This window comes from Somniosus microcephalus, chromosome 16 (genome assembly GCF_052327205.1).
Source record: "Somniosus microcephalus isolate GS21.2 chromosome 16, FLI_Smic_1.0, whole genome shotgun sequence".
In the NCBI taxonomy this organism is placed as follows: Eukaryota; Metazoa; Chordata; class Chondrichthyes; order Squaliformes; family Somniosidae; genus Somniosus; species Somniosus microcephalus.
Window position 1 is genome coordinate 35,483,395 of NC_141002.1, and position 18,919 is coordinate 35,502,313.

An 18,919-nucleotide genomic window follows, 5' to 3' on the forward strand; every position below is an offset into this window, starting at 1 on the left:
AGGAAGGATGTTCCCGATGGTCGGTGAGTCCAGAACCAGGGGTCACAGTCTAAGGATAAGGGGTAAGCCATTTAGGACAGAGATGAGGAGGAATTTCTTCACCCAGAGAGTGGTGAACCTGTGGAATTCTCTACCACAGAAGGCAGTAGAGGCCAATTCATTAAATATATTCAAGGAGTTGTTAGATATATTTCTTAAGGCTAAAGGGATCAAGGGATATGGAGAGAAGGCAGGAACAGGGTACTGAATTTGGATGATCAGCCATGATCTCATTGAATGGCGGAGCAGGCTCGAGGGGCCGAATGGCCTACTCCTGCTCCTATCTTCTATGTTTCTATGCTCATCAACCACAACACTTATATAATGCAAATCATTTTTTTCTTTCTCTGGAAGACCAAATTGGTAATACAATACCTGAGCCACATAGGTCCATAGTACTCCAGAGCGCTGCTGCTGATTGACTAACCAACTTCACTCATTAATCAGATCTGGGATTCTTTTCACTCAGCTCCAAGCAACCCTGTAAGTCGGTGCTCGAACAGGTAGGGTGGGCCTAGCTGGACAAGCAGTAGGAAGCTCACCAGTGCTCTAGGCTGGTAGACTGCAGCAGTACACCTACACACACTTGGTGGTTCCTAAGCATTGCTTCTTGCCAAACTGCATCAAATCTCTCTGGATTTGGTTAAGTAGGCCATGTTCCTACAGGGAAAAAAGTGTGTATTTCATTTTGGGGAAGAAAATCTCTGCTTGTGTGGATTTCTCAGTAGCTTGGTCAGGTGATTTTTATTCATGGGAATGTATTTCTGCTCATGCCAAGATACCTGAAGGACCAAAGAATGCTCCTCTACATTCTGGTTTTGCAGTTGACTTGATGGTTGTAATGGGTCCTGTACTAACTACAAGATCCAAGAAAAAGAACACTTACCGTCACTGTCTGTATCCCATTTCAACATGAGGTCAATAGCATATATTGCTCGGGATGACGGATAATTGCAGATACCAAAGGGGGCAGGTTTGGCAGTAGCTACTTGAAACAGTTCGACAAATGATTTATGTATTTCTTCCTGTAACCAAAATGTCAATGTAACAAATTATGCAAAAAGAAAAACCATAAAGAAAGTAACTCATCTAGTTTACAATAGCAATCAACATCTTCTGGAACACAATGGATCTCCTGTGATTTTGCTCCTATTAAGTCAGAGGCCACCCCGTTTTATGTTATTAGCATTACAATGCAGAATACAATGGGCCGGAATTTGCTGAAGCAGGGCATCTCGTGACATGCCCAGTTAGTTAGACCTTTTCCTGCGCCCTTCAGCTCAAAACATTTTTGTCCTGTAAATTGCTGGAAGTGCGAGCTGATAACAGCGCAGTGAGGGCAATGGGGCATCTGCGAACTTGGTGAACAACAGGGCCAACAGTGTATCTCCTTAACCAATGAAATTAAAGGAGTGATAAATAAAAGAGGAACTGAGAGGAGGGTGAATTAGAATGGATGAATTCAATGTCAATCAGGTAAAGGAAGGGAAATAAGAGAGAAAGAAAGAAAGGATTGCGAGAGAGAAAAAAGAAAATAATTTATTTTAAATTTAACATTTGAATAATCTCCAACAATTCATTACCTGAAGGAATGAAATGCCACACTTAATTGTTCATTATCTAGGCCAGAGGTTGATTGGCAATCAGTAACAATTATCATGTCGTTAAAAGGGTACTTACTCTATTAATTACTAGACTTCACTTTCTGTGGTGTGTTTAATGGGCAATTAATGTGCAAATGCAGCAACTTCATGAAACTCATGGGGAGGTTAAGGGCGAGATGTCGTTTTTGCAAAGCTAATGGTGGAGTGGCGCAAATCATCCAGTAACTTTTGGTGATTCGCAATTCACGGGTATCTCTTCCTCGCCACAAGATGCTGGCTGATTCGCACACCAATAACGCTGTGCGTAATTCACACGCGTTATTTTTTCAGCAAATTCCATGAAGGAACTAAAGTCTTCAGCAAATCTATTAGCTACTAAAATGGAGCTGCGTTTAACTTAGTCTGTCCTTTTAGGCACAAAATGTACTCGCTGTAACAAAGTACTTCAAATAGGCATGTTCCGAGGCCGATTAAAATGCTGTTGTGGTTTGACTTTAGATTGGCAACTGCAGCGAAACCCCCAGCCTCTCCTCTTGGGAAAAGGGCAAGATGAGCTTTCAATGTTTATATTACTCTTTGAAAGATTGTTCAACTGTGATTTGTTTCTGAATATGATATTGAGTCAATCGGATGCAATCAAACTTATGCACTAGATAGAAGGCATCTCCCATGGCATTGTTCATGGTAAGCTGGATGGTATCCTGCCGAACTACAAATGATTCTGCTAAAGTGAGGCTGTGTCCCTTCAAGGCCACATAAATTGGCCCAGAAATTCGGGTCTCCACGAGTGAGTACGCATGGGGTACTCACCCGTAGGCCCAATGGAAGTGCCGGTTTTCTGCATGCACTGCGCATGCGCGGGAAACCGGCACTTCCGTTCCCCTGAAAGCAGGGGTTCAGAGGTCGAACGCGTGCGCGGGAGAGGCTGCGCGTGCACATCGAACTTCGTGTTTTTTTTTATATAAACAGGTTTTCCCGGGAGGGTAAATCTCCAGAAGTTAGACATATAAAAAGCAGGCGCAAGGCCTGCTTTTTACAAGGTAAGTGGTGAATTAATTAAAATTAAAACATTTTTTCCACAGGTTTATTATTTTTAAATACTTTAAAGGTAAGTTTATTTTTAACCCCGTTAGAAAATAAAATTATTTTTTTCAAAAATTTAAATTATTGTTTAAAATAGTTATTTCATGTAATTTATAGTTTATTTAAAAAATGTGATTTAAAAAAAATTAATTTGAAGATTTAGTGATGTTATGTGGCCTGTAGTATTTCTAAGATTTGACAGGTCTTCCTGTCAGACTTATGAATGGAGCATTCCCTGCTCCGATTGGCTCCCCATGGCCCACGTGATCCCAGGGGACGCATCGAACTAACTGCGCCCCTGGGATACGCAAGCACTGCGCGCCGGCAGCTGGACCAGGCCCAGGATCGGAATGCCACGGGGGCCCACAGCACAACGGCCGGCACGCAAGGTAAGTGTAGATCGGGGGCTTACACCTGCGGGAAGCCCCCGACCCGAATTTCTGGGCCATTATGTTATTAAGGAAACACAGAGCAAGGTTAATTAAAATTTATTGCAATTTGGTGAGAGGAGTCATCTTGATTTTTCAATTGCCGTTATTTTGTAGTCAATGATAACCCAGTATGAAATATCTACTTTTTTATTGAAGTACGAAGATTGTAAATTCAGTCAGAGGCTACAGACATTCTGACACCTGTATGAATAAGGTATTTTGTGTTGCTAGGACAGTTTATCAGTACGCTGCAAATTATTTTTTTCAAGATGGTTGGCAGTTTCTTACTGAGCTTCTTTGATCTGGAACTCTATCCTTGGCTATCCGGTGCCATCCTCCCCCAACAATCTCCTCTTCCACTGTTTACAATCCCTGTCTCGAACAGTGGGTGCATTTTAGCCCAAACTACAAGTTTTAAACTACAAGTTTTAAGTTACCTATGCTGAGTCCATTGCCCATCCTCCAACCCTGCTTGTTCTTTGTTTCACTGAGCCCTTTCAATGCCTGGAACTCTGCTCCAATTTGGCTTCTCAACTCCTGGACTTCACTGCCATCTGCCGTTTATGGCGGACAACTGGCTTAGCCATTCATCGTTAGATCTGGCTGGAAAACTATCGGGTCCTGCTCTCCTCTGCTAAACTGCTCACTACTCCAGTATTACCCTGGAATGCAAAGAAAACCCCTTGGCTTTTCTTCTTCACTACCAATTGTCTTCTTAATTCCCTCTTCCCTGCCCCCTCACCTCCAACAAGTCCAATACGCTCATGGATTTCTTTGTCACTAAGATTGAGACCATCCGTTCAGCTGCCTCTGCTTAATGGTGAGAAACTAGGAACTATAGAGTAGCAAAGATATTTGGGTGTCTATGTACACATTAAAAGCTGGTGCACAAGTACAAAAAGTAATCAAAAAGACTAATGAAACACTGGTCTTTATCTCAAGGGGGGCTTGAATACAAAGAGGTGGTAGTTATGTTTCAGTTGTACAGAGCCTTGTTTAAAATTACAAAAGGATTCATAGGGTAGATACAGAGAAACTATTTCCTCTGGTGGGGGAATCCAGAACAAGGGGGCACAATCTTAAAAATTAGAGCTAGGCCATTCAGGAGTGCAGTCAGGAAGCACCTTTTCAGAGGGTAGTGCAAATCTGAACCTCCCCAAAGAAAAATGCGGTAGGTGATGGGTGAGTGGGACTTGGTGCAGGATAAGGTACAAGTTTTGGATGAGTTGAAGTTCATGGAGGGTGGAGGATGATAGGCCGGCCAGGAGAGCATTGGAATAGTCAAGTTTGGAGATGACAAAAGCATGAATGAAACAAAGAACATGAAAAAGCACAAGCTGGAAACACTGAAAAACTGTTAAGAAAAAAAAAAACAGGGAAATGATAGAATCATAGAATCTTACAGCACGGAAGGAGGCCATTCAGCCCATCGTGCCTGTGCCGGCTCTTTGAAAAAGCTGACCAATTAAGTTCCACACCCCAACTTTCTTTCTAAGGGTCAATTTATCATAGCCAATCAACCTAACCCGCACATCTTTGGACTGTGGGAGGAAACCGGAGCACCCGGAGGAAACCCACGCAAACACGGGGAGAATGTGCAAACTCCACACAGACAGTCACCCGAGGCCGGATTCGAACCCGGGTCCTTGGCGCTGTGAGGCAACAGTGCTAACCACTATGCCACCGTGCTGCTTAGCAACAGCTTCTAAACAGTCGTCAGTACCTTGCAAGCGTCTCTGTAACTTAGCAACAGCTTCAGCGAGACCTTGCAGAGCCTGACTGGTGAAAAAAACGCAACAAAAAAAAACCTAACGAAACGGCTCCTGATTTTTGCCGGTGGCTCGAGCATTCCAGACAGTTAACCTCCGGATAATACAAAGTTTCCTGTACAACAGCTACCGCATTACCTTCATCAACCGACTCTGTTACTTCATCAAAGAACTCAATCAGGTTAGTCAGGCACGAACTGCCTTCAACAAATCCGTACTGCCTGTCCCTTATTAACCCATGCTTCTCCAAATGAGAATTAATTTTGTCCTTGACAATGGTCTCTAATTCCCACCGCTGACGTTAGACTGGTTTGGCCTGTTTAACGTCCCAGATAATAAAACCAAGTTTATCACTCTCCCCTTTTATTGAACAAGGGTGTAACATTTGCAATCCTCTAGTCCTCTGGCACCACTCCCATATTCAAGGAGGATTGAAAGATTGTGGTCAGAGCTTCTACTATCTCCACCCTAGCTTCCCTCAGCAACCTAGGATGAATCCCATGTGGACCGAGTGACTTGTTAACTTTGAGTGATACCATTCTATTTACCACCTCCTTTCTATCTATTTTTATCCTATCCAATATCTTTACTCTTCTTATATCCTTTTTCAATTTCCCACTGTATTCTGCCTGGTTTTCGACTGTATTCTATACCTGACACTTGTCATAATTCTCTTTTTTTGTTTTATTTAAACCTCTACTTCCTTCGTCATCCAGGGAGAACTAGCTTTGGATGCTCCATCTTTCCTCCTCATGGGAATATACTTGGTTTATGCCCAAATTATCTCTGCCTTGAAGGTCTGTCATTCCTCATTTACTGTTTTCCTGGCCAATCTTTGTTTCCAGTCCACCTGTGCTAGATCCCATCTTAAATCACTGATATTGGCTCTCTTCCAATTAGGTATTTTCACCATTGATTTTTCTTTGTCCCTTTCCATAACTACTTTAAACCTAATTATATTATGATTACTATTACCCAGATGTTCTCCCACTGCAACACACTCCACTTGCTCCAATTCATTCCCCAGAACTAGATCTAGCACTGCTTCCTTCCTCTTTGGGCTAGAAACTTACTGATTAAGGAAGTTCTCCTGTACACATTTTAGGAATTCTTCACCCTCCTTCCCCTTTTCTCTTTTTTTACCCAATCTGTATTGGGGTAATTGACATCCCCTACTATTACTGCTCTATTATTCTTACATTTCTCTGAAATTTGCCTACAGATTTGCTCCTTCTCACTATTTGGGGATCTATAATAAACACCCAGAAATGTAACTACTCCATTACTTAACTCTAACCAAATAGATTCAGTCTTTGAACCCTCTAGTATATCGTCCCTCTATCGAACTATCCTTGATCAATACTGCCGCCACCCCCCACCACACCCTGTCTCTTTTATTTCCCTATCCCTCCTGAATACATTGTAGCCAGGAATGTTTAGTTCCCATTCCTGCCCATGTTTAAGCCAGGTCTCCGTTATAGCCACTATATCATAACTCCACGTGGCAACTTGCGCCTGTAACCTGTCAACCTTATTTGTAATACTCCTCAAATTAACACATTAATTCCAACACCATGCTAGTCGGCTTTGCTTGTTCCCTCCATCTAATTCCTGCTGTTTCTGCACTCTTTTGTTCTGTTGCGGTTTGTCCCTCCTAGTTTTCTATGCACCTTGTCTTTCCTCCCTGCTGCTACATCCTGGTGCTACTCCCCCTGCCAAACGAGTTTAAACCCTCCTCCACAGCACCAGTTAATCTCCTCACAAGGACACTGGGCCCAGCCCTATTCAGGTGCAACCCGTCCAGCTTGTACAAGTCCCTCCTGCCCCAGAAATCTGTAGCCCTCCCTCCTGATACAAATCATTTTTCGCCTCCACTTGGTGGTGATGTTTCCTAATTTAGGTAAGTAACCTAATTCACTGCTTAATTGGCTGTACAACAACAAAAGCCCAATGAATACATTTTAGAAACGTGTCACCGTAATAAGACTCACAAAAGATGCAATCACTGGAACCCACCTCCGTATTCTTCCACGAATACTTGGGGTATTGCTTCTCAAACATTGGAATGAACTCATTGTAGTGGACCTATGAATAATTAACAATTCAGTAATTAAAACCAGTACGTCACAGCCAGTATGTTAATACAACAAAGGGAAAATACAACATAACATTGATGCTGTGGAGGGAAGAAACAATACTTATTGGAATACGAAATTCACTGCATTGGATTACTGCAATCCCATCAATTTAAAGCAGATCAAGTTCTTTGGCACAAACACTAGGTTAATCCTTACAAAAGCAAAATACTGCAGATGCTGGAATACTGAAAAAAAAACAGAAAATGCTGGATATACTCAGCAGGTCAGGTAGCATCTGTGAAGAGAGAAACAGAGTTAACGTTTCAGGTCGATGACCTTTCGTCAGAACCAAATCAAGGATAATCCTTAATCTGTTTCATGTATTTTCACTCTCTGACCATGTCATTATTGAGATCAGGGTGCGGTGAACACAGTAACTTTAATAACTGGTGATAGCTACGTGGATAATCAGCGAAAATTACTACTCAACACCAAGGTACTGCTTCGACCAAATCTGCAATTATTTTTGCTATAGAATCGGAGTGCTGACAGACCACTGATTATGATCTGGTATAAACCTTAAAAAACCACAAGTACCATGGAACTAACCAACTATTTCAGTATGTAGTTTACATTCTTCAAAACAGCAATTCTGGATTTCTTTATCATCCCCACATCAACCAGGTATAAAAGGCACCCAAACACATGCTGCTCCACATGAAGGATCCTAGCTAGCCATCCCTTTAAATCATGCTGGAAATCTGAAACAAAAGCAGCACAGTTGTGAGAGGATGTGGAGCGGGTCAGGGAAGAAGCAGGAGAGATCAGACAGACCTGGCCAAGGGTCCTCTTCACCACTGCAGAGGGTAATCCTCTGCTGATTAAAAAAAGGAGCACATTTCCAGAGCAGATTTGACGGAGATGAAGAAACTGGGAGAACAAAATAGAGTCTGCATGGGTGACAGAGCAGGAAGAAGCATACTCCAGGTAGTTGTGGGAGTCAGTGGGCTGGCAGTAGATGTCATTGGAAAGCCTACTGTACAAGACAGAAAGGGAGACGTCCAGGAAGGGAAGAGAGAAATCGAAGATGGACATATAAAAAGGTGAGGGATAGGCAGAAATTGGAAGCACAGTTAATGAAATTCTCAGCACCACAGTTATCAGTGCAACAATAAAAGGAGGTCTGGGAGGGGGACTAAGTGGGACTAGAACAAGAGCATTCGACAAACCCTACAAAAAGCAGAAATACCTGGGTCTCAGTAGCAACACCTTTAATCTGGAGGGTGAATGGAGTTCAAGGAAAAGTTCAGCCAGGTGGAGGAATGTGGTGTTGTTTTGGGGTGGGGGGGACGATGAAAACTGATTGAGGCACTGTTCAAGGAAGAGGCGGGCAGCACAAAGGTGTAGGAAAAGTTCAGCTGTTGAACTGAATGCTGGGAAGTGGCTAGAAAGCAAGATTCTCAGCTAGTTAAACTACAGGCTTTTAAGCTAATTAAGCCACAAAGCTTCTAAGTTAATTACACTATGAAGGCTTGTGTACAAACAAGGCATTCCTTACTGGGGTTGTAAAGCCATTTAGAAGACTAAGGTCCAGGAAGAAAGCCCATAGTCAGTCACAAACATGTCATACCTCCTCATAATTCTGTGAAGCACTTTGCTGGATAGGCAAGGTGGGTCATAAAATGGAGACCCACAGTCTGGTGTGCTTGGAAGAGTCAGGTTACTCACTCAGCTATTTCAAGACCATCCATGCTCATCAGAAGTGATTTACAGAAGAGGGACATGCGGCACATCTGTCACTCAAAGTAGGCTGCCTTTCTTTGTCCCTTTTAGTAGTAGCAGTCTCTCTTGGTAGTTTAGGCTTGAGTAGTCAGTGGTAGTGGGTGAGACAATGATGCACACGGTCACCTGATTTATTTAATCTACTACTGGAAACAGTAATGAATCTTGCACTAAAAGATGACATTGGAGGAGTCTACATTTGTGACAAGATTTTAAACAATCTCAGATTTTATGACAGTGACCTTACAGCAACATCTAAAACAGATTTGCAGAGACTGACTGACGAGGTCTATGTGGAGAGCAGAAAATTTGGATTACACATTAACAAAGACAAAGGTCATGTCATTTGGGAAGCGTTAGGAAGATATACATATTACAATTCGAGGGGATGTAGTTGAACAGGTGGACAAGTTTGTATACCTTGATGGGTTAGTGTCAGAGAACTGGAGTTGTGCAAAAAACATCAACAGAAAGATTGGACTTGCTTCTGCTGCTTTAGGAAGATTAAGCAGGATATGGAAGGCTAAAGATATTTTGGTAGAACAAAGATAAGTTTATAAAGCGATAGTTATCCAAATATTAGAATACGGATATGAATGTTGGAACATGAGAAAAGGTGATGAGCAAAAGATACTAATAGCAGGGATGAGTTGGTCGAGAGGAATACTGGGAGAATCCAGGATACAAAGAATGAAGAATGATTATAATAAGGATGTAGTTTGGACAAGAAACACTGCTGATACAGAAGATCCAAGAAAGACGACTGCAATGGTTTGGGCAAAGAAACCATTCTGCTGTGGTTTTTGCTCATGATCACTACCTAGCAACTCCTGCTAGAAGTGCTGGAGAAGATGTGGGTTAGGATATAGTTGGGTATAGCTGTGATTCTTCAAGGCCAAATAGCCTGCTCACACTGGAGGTCAAGGGTCACATGGACCTTGTGCCAAGGTCCAGATTGCATCCACTTCTCGTGGAACCATATTCCAATGAATAGGAGACCAGAGAAAATTGGCGAGTGAGGGGAAAAAAAACCAAGAAAAACATAGAAAACCACAAAATTCACGACTAGTGTTTATAATCAAATTCAAAAAGAACTTCTCTTACCTGCTTAAGTCGGGTTTCATCAACATAGTTCATCACTGTAAAGTGCTTCTGATAATCATCAAAATGATCCAAGGAGAAGGGCCTGGAAAATTAACAAAATATTGTCCATACTTTAAAATATCCCACGCAAATAAATGGGCCGGTTACTGTTTTGGTGTGTTGCATGTGTATGAATGAAGTGTAACCTGTTTTAGAACGTCTCAAATTGCATGCTGTACTGCAATGCCTATTGATGGCCACTTCAAAATGAACTCAGTATGTTTACATCATAACATTAAATATTTCTAATCTAAAGTGACATTCACATCCTGTAACTTTTTTAATCAAACCGGTTTGTCATACTTAAACTTACCAATGTGTTGTCCCTACCTCCCAATGAGCCTCACCAGATCTGTATCCAAGGCATCTAGCACTTTCTTCATACCTCAGGCCTATTAAAATTGGCTCCATTACCCGATGGTTCCCTGTTGCCTCTCCTGCTATCCCGCATCACCTTTCCGCCTCTTCACAAGGTGTCAGTTTAGGTAGCATTCTTGCTTCCGAGTGAAAGGTTATGGGTTCATATGTCACTATGGACATGATCACATGATCTAGGCTGTTATTTAAGTGCAATACTGAAAGAGTATTGTTGGAGTGCTGCCTTCAAGGTAAGACAATGCACTGAGATACCATCTGCTGCTAAGGCAGATAATAAAAGATCTCATTGCAGTAATCAAGAATGAACAAGGAGTTGTAACCAACATACTTCACTGGACCAATACCAACAGAAACAGTTTAACTGGTCCAATAGCAAAATACTGCGGATGCTGGAAATCGGAAATAACAACAGAAAATGCTAGAAAAACTCAGCAGGCCAGGCAACATCCATGGAGAAATAGAGTCAACGTTTCAGGTCGAAACCCTGTTTGTGGGACCTTGTTGCACACAAATTAGCTGCCTCTTTTGCCCAAACAACAAGTGACTGCAGTTCAAAAGTAATCCATTGGGTGTAAAGTGGTTTGGGAAATCCGAAGGATCTGTATAAACGCAAGTTCTTTTTTATGGTCCACAACAGTATTTGACCCAACTGCCCTCACCCTTTCCTCCCAGTCATGTGCTGCAGAAACAGTCATGGCAATGGGCCTCGAGAACTTTGTGATTTTACTAACATAGTAAATTAGATTTACCATTATTGGTGTCAGGTTTTGGAACTGTAAACCATTTTTCCACAGAAAGGATTTGGAAGAGTTATATTTAAATATTTTCTTTCAAGGCATACAGTACAATCCAGCAGAGCAACGCAGTGCTGATGACAGAGGAGACCAGGAATTCAAATGTGAGCAGAATTCCAGCCATTGAAAACAAGATGGGATTAAAGAACTTAAGAACATAAGAATTAGGAGCAGAAGGCCATACGGCCCTTTGAGCCTGCTCCACCATTCAATAAGATCATGTCTGATCTTTGACCTCAACTCCACTTTCCCATCGGATCCCCATATTCCTCGATTCCCCTCGAGTCCAAAAATCTATATCTCAGCCTTGAATATACTCAATGACTCAGCATCCGCAGCCCTTTGGAGTAGATAATTCCAAAGATTCACAACCCTCTGAGTGAAGAAAATCCTCACCTCAGTCTTAAATGGCCGTCCCCTTATCCTGAGACTATGTCCCCTAGTTCTAGACTCTCCAGCCAAGGGAAAAAACCTCTCAGCATCTACCCTGCCAATCCCCCTCAGAATCTTATATGTTTCAATGAGATCGCCTCTGATCTTCTAAACTCCAGAGTATAGGCCCAATCTACTCAATTCCTCTTCACAGGACAATCCTCTCATCCCAGGGATCAATCTAGTGAACCTTTGTTACACCGCCTCGAAGGCATGCATGTCCTTTCTCAGGTAAGGAGACCAAATCTGTGCACAGTACTCCAGGTGTGGTCTCACCAAGGCCCTGTACAATTGTAGTAAGACTTCTTTACTCTTGTACTCCAACCTCCTTGCAATAAAGGCTAATATGCCATTTGCCTTCCTAATTGCTTCTTGTACCTGCATGCCAACTCATGACAACTAAATCTCTCTGAATTGAGAGATTTAATAGTTTATAACCATTTAAAAAATATTCCGTTTTTCTATTCTTCCTACCAAAGAGAATAACCTCACATTTCCCCACATTATACTCCATCTGCCACTTTATTTCCCACTCACTTAACCTGTCTATATCCCTTTGCAGGCTCTTTGTGTCCTCCTCACAGCTTACTTTCCCACCTAGCTTTGTATTGTCAGCAAACTTGGAACATTTCACTCGGTCCCTTCATCTAAGTCATTAATATAGATTGTAAATAGCGGAGGCCCAAGCACTCATCCTTGCGGCACCCCACTAGTTACAGCCTGCCAACCTGAAAATGATCCATTTATCCCTACTCTCTGCTTTCTGTCTGTTAACCAATCCTCTATCCATGCTAATTATTACCCCCAGCCCCATGAGCCCTTGTCTTGTGTAGCAACCTTTTATGTGGCACCTTATCGAATGCCTTTTGGAAATCCAAATATACTACATCCACTGGTTTCCCTTTATCTACCCTGCTAGTTACATCCTCAAAAACTAATAAATTTGTTAAACACAATTTACCTTTCATAAAACCACGTTGACTCTGTCTAATCATATTATGATTTTCTAAGTGCCCTGTTACCACTTCCTCAATAATGGATTCCAGCATTTTCCCCAACAATTGATGTCAGGCTAACTGGCCTGTAGTTACCTGTTTTTTTCTCCTTCCTTTCTTGAATAGCGGTGTTACATTTGCTACCTTCCAATTCGCTGGGACCATTCTAGAATCTAGGGAATTTTGGAAGACCATAACCAATGTATCCACCTCTTTCAGAACCCCAGGATGTAGGCCGTCAGGTCCAGGGGATTTGTCAGCTTTTAGTCCCATTAGTTTCTCAAGTACTTTTTCTCTACTGATATTAATTACTTTAAGTTCCTCACTCTTATTAGCCCCTTGATTCCCCATTATTTTTGATATGTTTGTGTGTCTTCTACAGTGAAGACAGATACAAAATATTTGTTTAAAGTCTCTGCCATTTCCTTATTGCCCATTATAATTTCACACCTCAGCCTCTAAGGGACTTACTTTTTCTACTCTTACTTCTGCTACTCTCTTTTTTACATACTTGTAGAAGCTCTTACAATCTGTTTTTGTATTTCTTGCTAGTTTACTCTCATTCTATTTTCTCCCTTTTTATCAATTTTTTGGTCATCCTTTGCTGGTTTCTATAGCTCTTCCAATCCTCAGGCTTCCTACTATTCTTTGTAACATTATAAGCCTCTTCTTTTAATCTAATACTATCCTTAACTTCTTTAGTTAGCCATGGAGGATCACTTTTCACGTGGAGTAAAGAAATAATGAGAGAGAGAAAAGAAAGAGAAATTGTGACGACTTGGGCAGATGATGGCAGGCTGCAGAGATCAAGGATGGCAGATTGCAGAGATCAAGGATGGCAGCTGCCAGTTAATCAAGTATGAGAGACTCTGTGACATGCTGAACTTGTAAGGAAAGCAAAGATGAACTTCACCTTGAAGCATCAAATGACTTTTCTGATGATGGACTCTATCTTAGAGGAAGCCACCATGCATGTCATACTGATACTCTGCCTCTCCAACAGCTCTTGGGTTCACTCCCTCTCTACAACCTGGACACTGACTCATTGATGCTCCAATCTTACTTCACCGTGTCTACAAGTCAACTTCATCCCACCAGAGAACCTCAGATTTCAACTTTGGAATCTCTTGTGACCTACTTCCTGTGCTCGGTTTATGACCAGGACATGTCTCTCCTAATCTTTGTCATGCCTATGTAACCAAAATTCCCGGTGGACATTTTGCTGGGCCACTCCAGACCCGAGCCCATTCTCGGGCAGAGATGAAGGGGAGAGAGGGATGAAGGATGGGAGAAGGACTGTGGTCAGGGAGGAGAGAATGCGAGGAGGGAAAAGGAGAGATTGGGTGGGAGAGGTGGGAAGAGGAGAGAGGGAGTTTGTGAGAATGGGGAGGAGTGAGAAAGGGAGGATAAGAGAGGAGAAAAGGAGGGAGGGGTGGAAGAAGGGGGATGATGGAAGAGATGGGGTCAGCTTTCACATGCATGTTGACGACACTTATTACTACTTCTCCACCACCTTTCTCGACTCATCCACTGCCTCTGCGCTTTCAGACTGCCAGTGTCCTCTGTCCATCTTCCCTCATGCCCATCCCTATTTGTTCTCTTCACCCGAGATGACTTCCTTTCTCAAAACACCCACCAGCTCCCACCCAAAAAAGAAAAAAAAGAGAGAAACAGAAAAAAGAGAAAAGAGGGCAGGGAGGGAGAAAGATGATAGAAAGAAGAGGAGAGAGCGAAGCAGGACAGTGACATCGTAGCACAGAGAATTCGACCCAACACAATTGTCACTAAGCCAAAGGAAAAATGTCATATTGGGCAGAAACAACAAAAACCCAAAACAAACTCAATTGCTACTTGGCCCTAAACAGACAATACAACATGGCTGAATACCTGACCACGGTAAAAGATAGCAAATTGAGAAAAACCTTGACTATGTACAGACTTAGTGAGCATAGCCTGGCTATCGAAAAAGGCAGACACAGACAAACCTGGCTGACAAGAGAGGACAGGATATGCTCTCACTGCAGTCAGGGAGTGGTGGAGACAGAGATGCACTTCCTCACAGCTTGTGGAAAATATCAGGGCATAAGGGGGAATTTCTACCCAAAATTCACAAAAATATGCCCTGAATTCAAAAATTTGAATGATGACCAAAAACTCCCATACCTATTAGGGGAACAGAGAAATTGTGTAACCTTAGCAGCACAGTACGTTACAGCTTGCCATAAACAGAGGGACAACCATTAAATCTAAGAATAGAGTATATACAAATTATATGAATATATATTTATACACTCAGGGATATATCTGTTTATACACTGTATGGATAGATCTGCGTTTATGTGTTCAACCATAAATGTTTTTTCGATGCTTTGGCAACATAAGATGTACCTTGTCATGCCAATAAAGCGATTTGAATTGAATTGAATTGAATTGAGAGAAAGAGAAGCAGCAACATGAAGGAGGCATGTAAGACTGGGACCACATGCTCCAGGTTTTGATGAGCAACGTCACAAGAAATCCATTTTATAAAGAAGTTTTATGTATCTTCACACTTCCTGTCCACCACACAGAGACTTACGCAAATTTCTGTGTCTTACTTGAAAAAAAGTATAAAGGCAGTCATTTGGAATATACAAACTCTCCGGCAACATAAAGTACCACAGCCAGAAAGTCTGCGGCCTCTTAGTTGACCTTTATATCAACTCAATGTGTGTTTACTTATCCATTAGAATTTTCATCCTCAACAGAATACGTTGACGCTTTAGCATGAGTAATACAACGTGTTACTTACAAAACTGTACATTTTCTGACTTATCGTAAGCAGAACCTTAGAAGATATGTTGGCATAAAAATGATATATGTAGAACACAGTATCTGTCCACTCAATTTTGTGTCATGAGTCAAACAAAAGTATAATAAATAAAGGGACTCTCAAGTTACACAGAATACCAGAGCCAGGGTATGGGAGATCTCTTCATTGACTTCTGCATGAACTCACCCAGTGCTCAAATTACAACAGCAGAATTGACCTCTGTATGAACCTGATGTTTACTGAGCAGCAATGAGACTTTGTAGCCTTAACAGAGCACAGCCTACACATCATGTAGCACAATGCTCCTAAAGTCATAAGAAGGGTATGTGGTAGGACAGAACCAAGTTGGCTAACTTGCCATGTGCAAGGACCAATTTGACTTGAGCAGAAATACTTGTACAGATTAAAAGAAAACTCCTCTCCGGAGAATAGGGATATGTAAATATAACAAAAGCTGCTATTAGAGCAGTTAAGATGTTTCACAGGACATTCTGTGTTTTATAAAGTCAGTCAGTAAATAGGGCTAGAAAATTTCACTTGCAAATGATTTGGGGCAGGTTACTGGTCAGTTTTGGCAAACTGAACATGTGAAGTGGCTCTTTAAAGTACATCTCTGTCCCTCTTGCTCATGCCCTGCCATGCTTTGGTGCTAGATATTGCCCTTCCCTTTCCCCATCCTTTCCTGCCAATTCACTCTCCATTCCTGAAGCAGTGTGTGTTTTATCACTCTCTCTCTTGCTGATTTCTCCTCCATAATTCAGGAGTACCAAAGCCAATTGTAGCTGACCTGGCTGAGATCAGCTATTGAAAGTAAACCTGCCCCAGTCGGAGCTAGCTGCTATTAGTCATGGTGCCTATAAAGTAGGCACGAGAAAAAGCTATGACAACCACCTACAGGAGACATGGCTTCCAGACCACTTCCCATTGATTTGCTACATGTGGATGGTTATGGCTGGAATATTACTGCAAAAACACATATTTTACTAACATATTGATGTACACACTACATCATTACATATTCAAATAAAAAATATCACAAGCATACAATTTAATTAAAAATAATCCTTTTCCCCTTAATTTCTTCCTCAATCTGATAGAAAATCACTTGTCAGTAATAACCTATTAAGACTAGTTAAACAGAAAGTAAATTAATTTGGAAACCTGTTCCTCATGCAACTTTTTTTTTTTTTTTTATAAAGAGCACTATTTGTGAAAAGAAAAATAATGGAGATAAATAGTTTTCATGGGCTTCACTACATATGAATCGGTTGTATCAGTTTGAAAATTTCCTAACATCCAAAAAGTTATTTCATCTCTTACCTGTTGGAAAAGCGGAGCCAAAATACATTGTATGCATATAGCTGCAATGGCTGGACTGAACGAAGTAGGACAATGTATCGAATGTCAAATTTAACCAATCCTTCTATATCTTCTCTATCAAACAGCACCGGATTCTCAATGTACTTGCACACCACCTGCCGATAGACAATGAGCAATATATCATTGGTGTAAAACTACCGAAGAAGTTACATTTTCCCTTAATGTTTTTCTCTCGTCTCATAGAATGGCTGACTCATGCTGAGGCATGATTCCGCGTGCTCGCCAGTACCTCACCCAAATGGCCATTCAGTACATGTGAAGCTAGTGAGTGCTGATTGGTGATCGGGCTGATTGGTGATCTGGCTGATTGGTGATGTGGGTGCAGATCATTAGCTGTCTTCACAAATGCACTATCCAGGATGAGTCACTGGTTAGTGATCCAACAACAACTTGCATTTATATAGTGCATTTAACATAGTAAAACATCCCAAGGCACTTCACAGGCGCATTATTGAACAAAATTTGACACAGAGCACATAAGGAGATATTAGGGCAGGTGACTAAAACTTGATCAAAGAGGTAGGTTTGAAGGAGCGTCTTAAAGGAGGAGAGAGAGTTAGAGAGGCAGAGAGATTTAGGGAGGGAATTCCAGAGCTCAGAGCCCAGGCAGCTGAAAGCACAGCTGCCAATGGTGGTGCGACTAAAATCAGGAATGCGCAAGAAGCCAGAATTGAAGGAGCACATAGATCTCACAGGGTTGTTGGGCTGGAGGAGATTACAGGGATATGGAGAGGTGAGGCCATGGAGAGATTTGAAAACAAGGATGAGAATTTTAAAACTGAGGCATTGCCAGACTGGGAGCACAGGGGTGATAGATGAACGGGACTTGGTGCGAGATAGGATACGGGCAGCAGAGTTTTGGATGAGTTAAGTTTATGCATGGTGGAAGATGGAAAGCCGGCCAGGAGAGCATTGGAATTGTCAAGTCCAGAGGTAACAACGGCATGGATGAGGAATTCAGCAGCAAATGAGCTGAGGCAGGGGTAGAGACAGGCGATGTTACGGAGATGGAAGTAGGTGATCTTGTTAATGGAACGGATATGTGATATGTAACCAGGGAGAGGGATAGAGTCAGTGGCTAGGGAACGGAGTTTGTGGCAGTGGCCGAAGACAATGGCTTCGGTCTTCCCAATATGTATCTGGAGGAAATTTCTGCTCATAAGCAGCAGGAAACCAGGGTGACTTTTCCACTCCCTAGCCCAGGCTTAAAAGGAGGTCAACTGGAACACACCCATCCCATTTGAAATAAGCACAAAACACAAAAAACAAAATCGGGGACGTTCTTGGTGCGTACGATGCGGCACCACACCATTGGCCATTGACTCATCTGGGAGTTCTTTGTTTTGCAAATAACTTCATATTTCCATATTTTATGAAGAGAAACTTGACTCACCTTTGGCGTACTCTCTCTTTGACGAATGATGTAACTGAGGTCATTAGTAACGTGTGTGTCTAGGCCTCGAGCCAGGTTCCAGGGCTTGCAGATCCAGTGATTGTCCACTCCCCTGAGAAACAGGATGAAGTAATTGGGATAAACAAAGATTTACATTTATACAGTACAGTGACTAGTTTTATGAGTAAATGCAACAGCCATTTCAGATACAAGATCCCACAAACTGCAATGAGATGAATGACTAGATTTTGGTGGTGTTGGTTGAAGGGAAAATGATGTTCACGGCAGTGCAGTAGACAACAGGTAATACAGGGCATTATGTTACTTTTACTCAAAAACGTTATTCATGCTTTCAGCTAAACAGTAGTTTCCATAAAATAGCCCAAATCCCTTATGAACTAAAAGCATCATCTTTCTTCTTGGGTGTGAATGGGTTAACACGGCCTGAGTTTAACAATTAAGAGATTATTTGCCTTTCATGTAGTAACTTAATGAGAGTGGCCACCTTCCATTTTGATGCCAGTTATTTTTCTTTAAACATAAAGCAAAATATAGAAATGGTCTTGCTTTACACACACGTCAGCACATGACTGTACTGTGCATTACAGTTTAGTGTGGAAGTTATGCTCAACTTTTTTCAGGGCAACGGTACATTCTGCTTTAGTTTCAAATTTGAAATCCAGTGCAAATTAGTCCCGTTTTCTAGTGGAAGGATTTTCTCCAACAAAACCTTGGTATTCAATTGCAGCAGGAAGTCCCATTGGAAGTCAAACATGGCAACCTGTTCTTGTCAAGGTTGAGCCGAG

The 18,919-nt window shown here is 41.8% G+C and overlaps 1 protein-coding gene across 1 annotated transcript in view; it reads right to left on the bottom strand.

Annotated features, from left to right (window-relative positions):
* Positions 1-18,919, bottom strand: part of ttll12 (tubulin tyrosine ligase-like family, member 12) — a 76,640-nt gene that overhangs the window by 17,536 nt on the left and 40,185 nt on the right. Inside the window, exons 9-13 of the mRNA XM_086008800.1 lie at positions 18,114-18,225; positions 16,661-16,815; positions 9,891-9,972; positions 6,943-7,011; positions 926-1,064 (exon numbers count right to left, since the gene is read on the bottom strand). Of these exons, the coding sequence (XP_085864926.1) occupies positions 926-1,064; positions 6,943-7,011; positions 9,891-9,972; positions 16,661-16,815; positions 18,114-18,225 (557 nt within the window). The remainder of the gene's footprint in view (positions 1-925; positions 1,065-6,942; positions 7,012-9,890; positions 9,973-16,660; positions 16,816-18,113; positions 18,226-18,919) is intronic.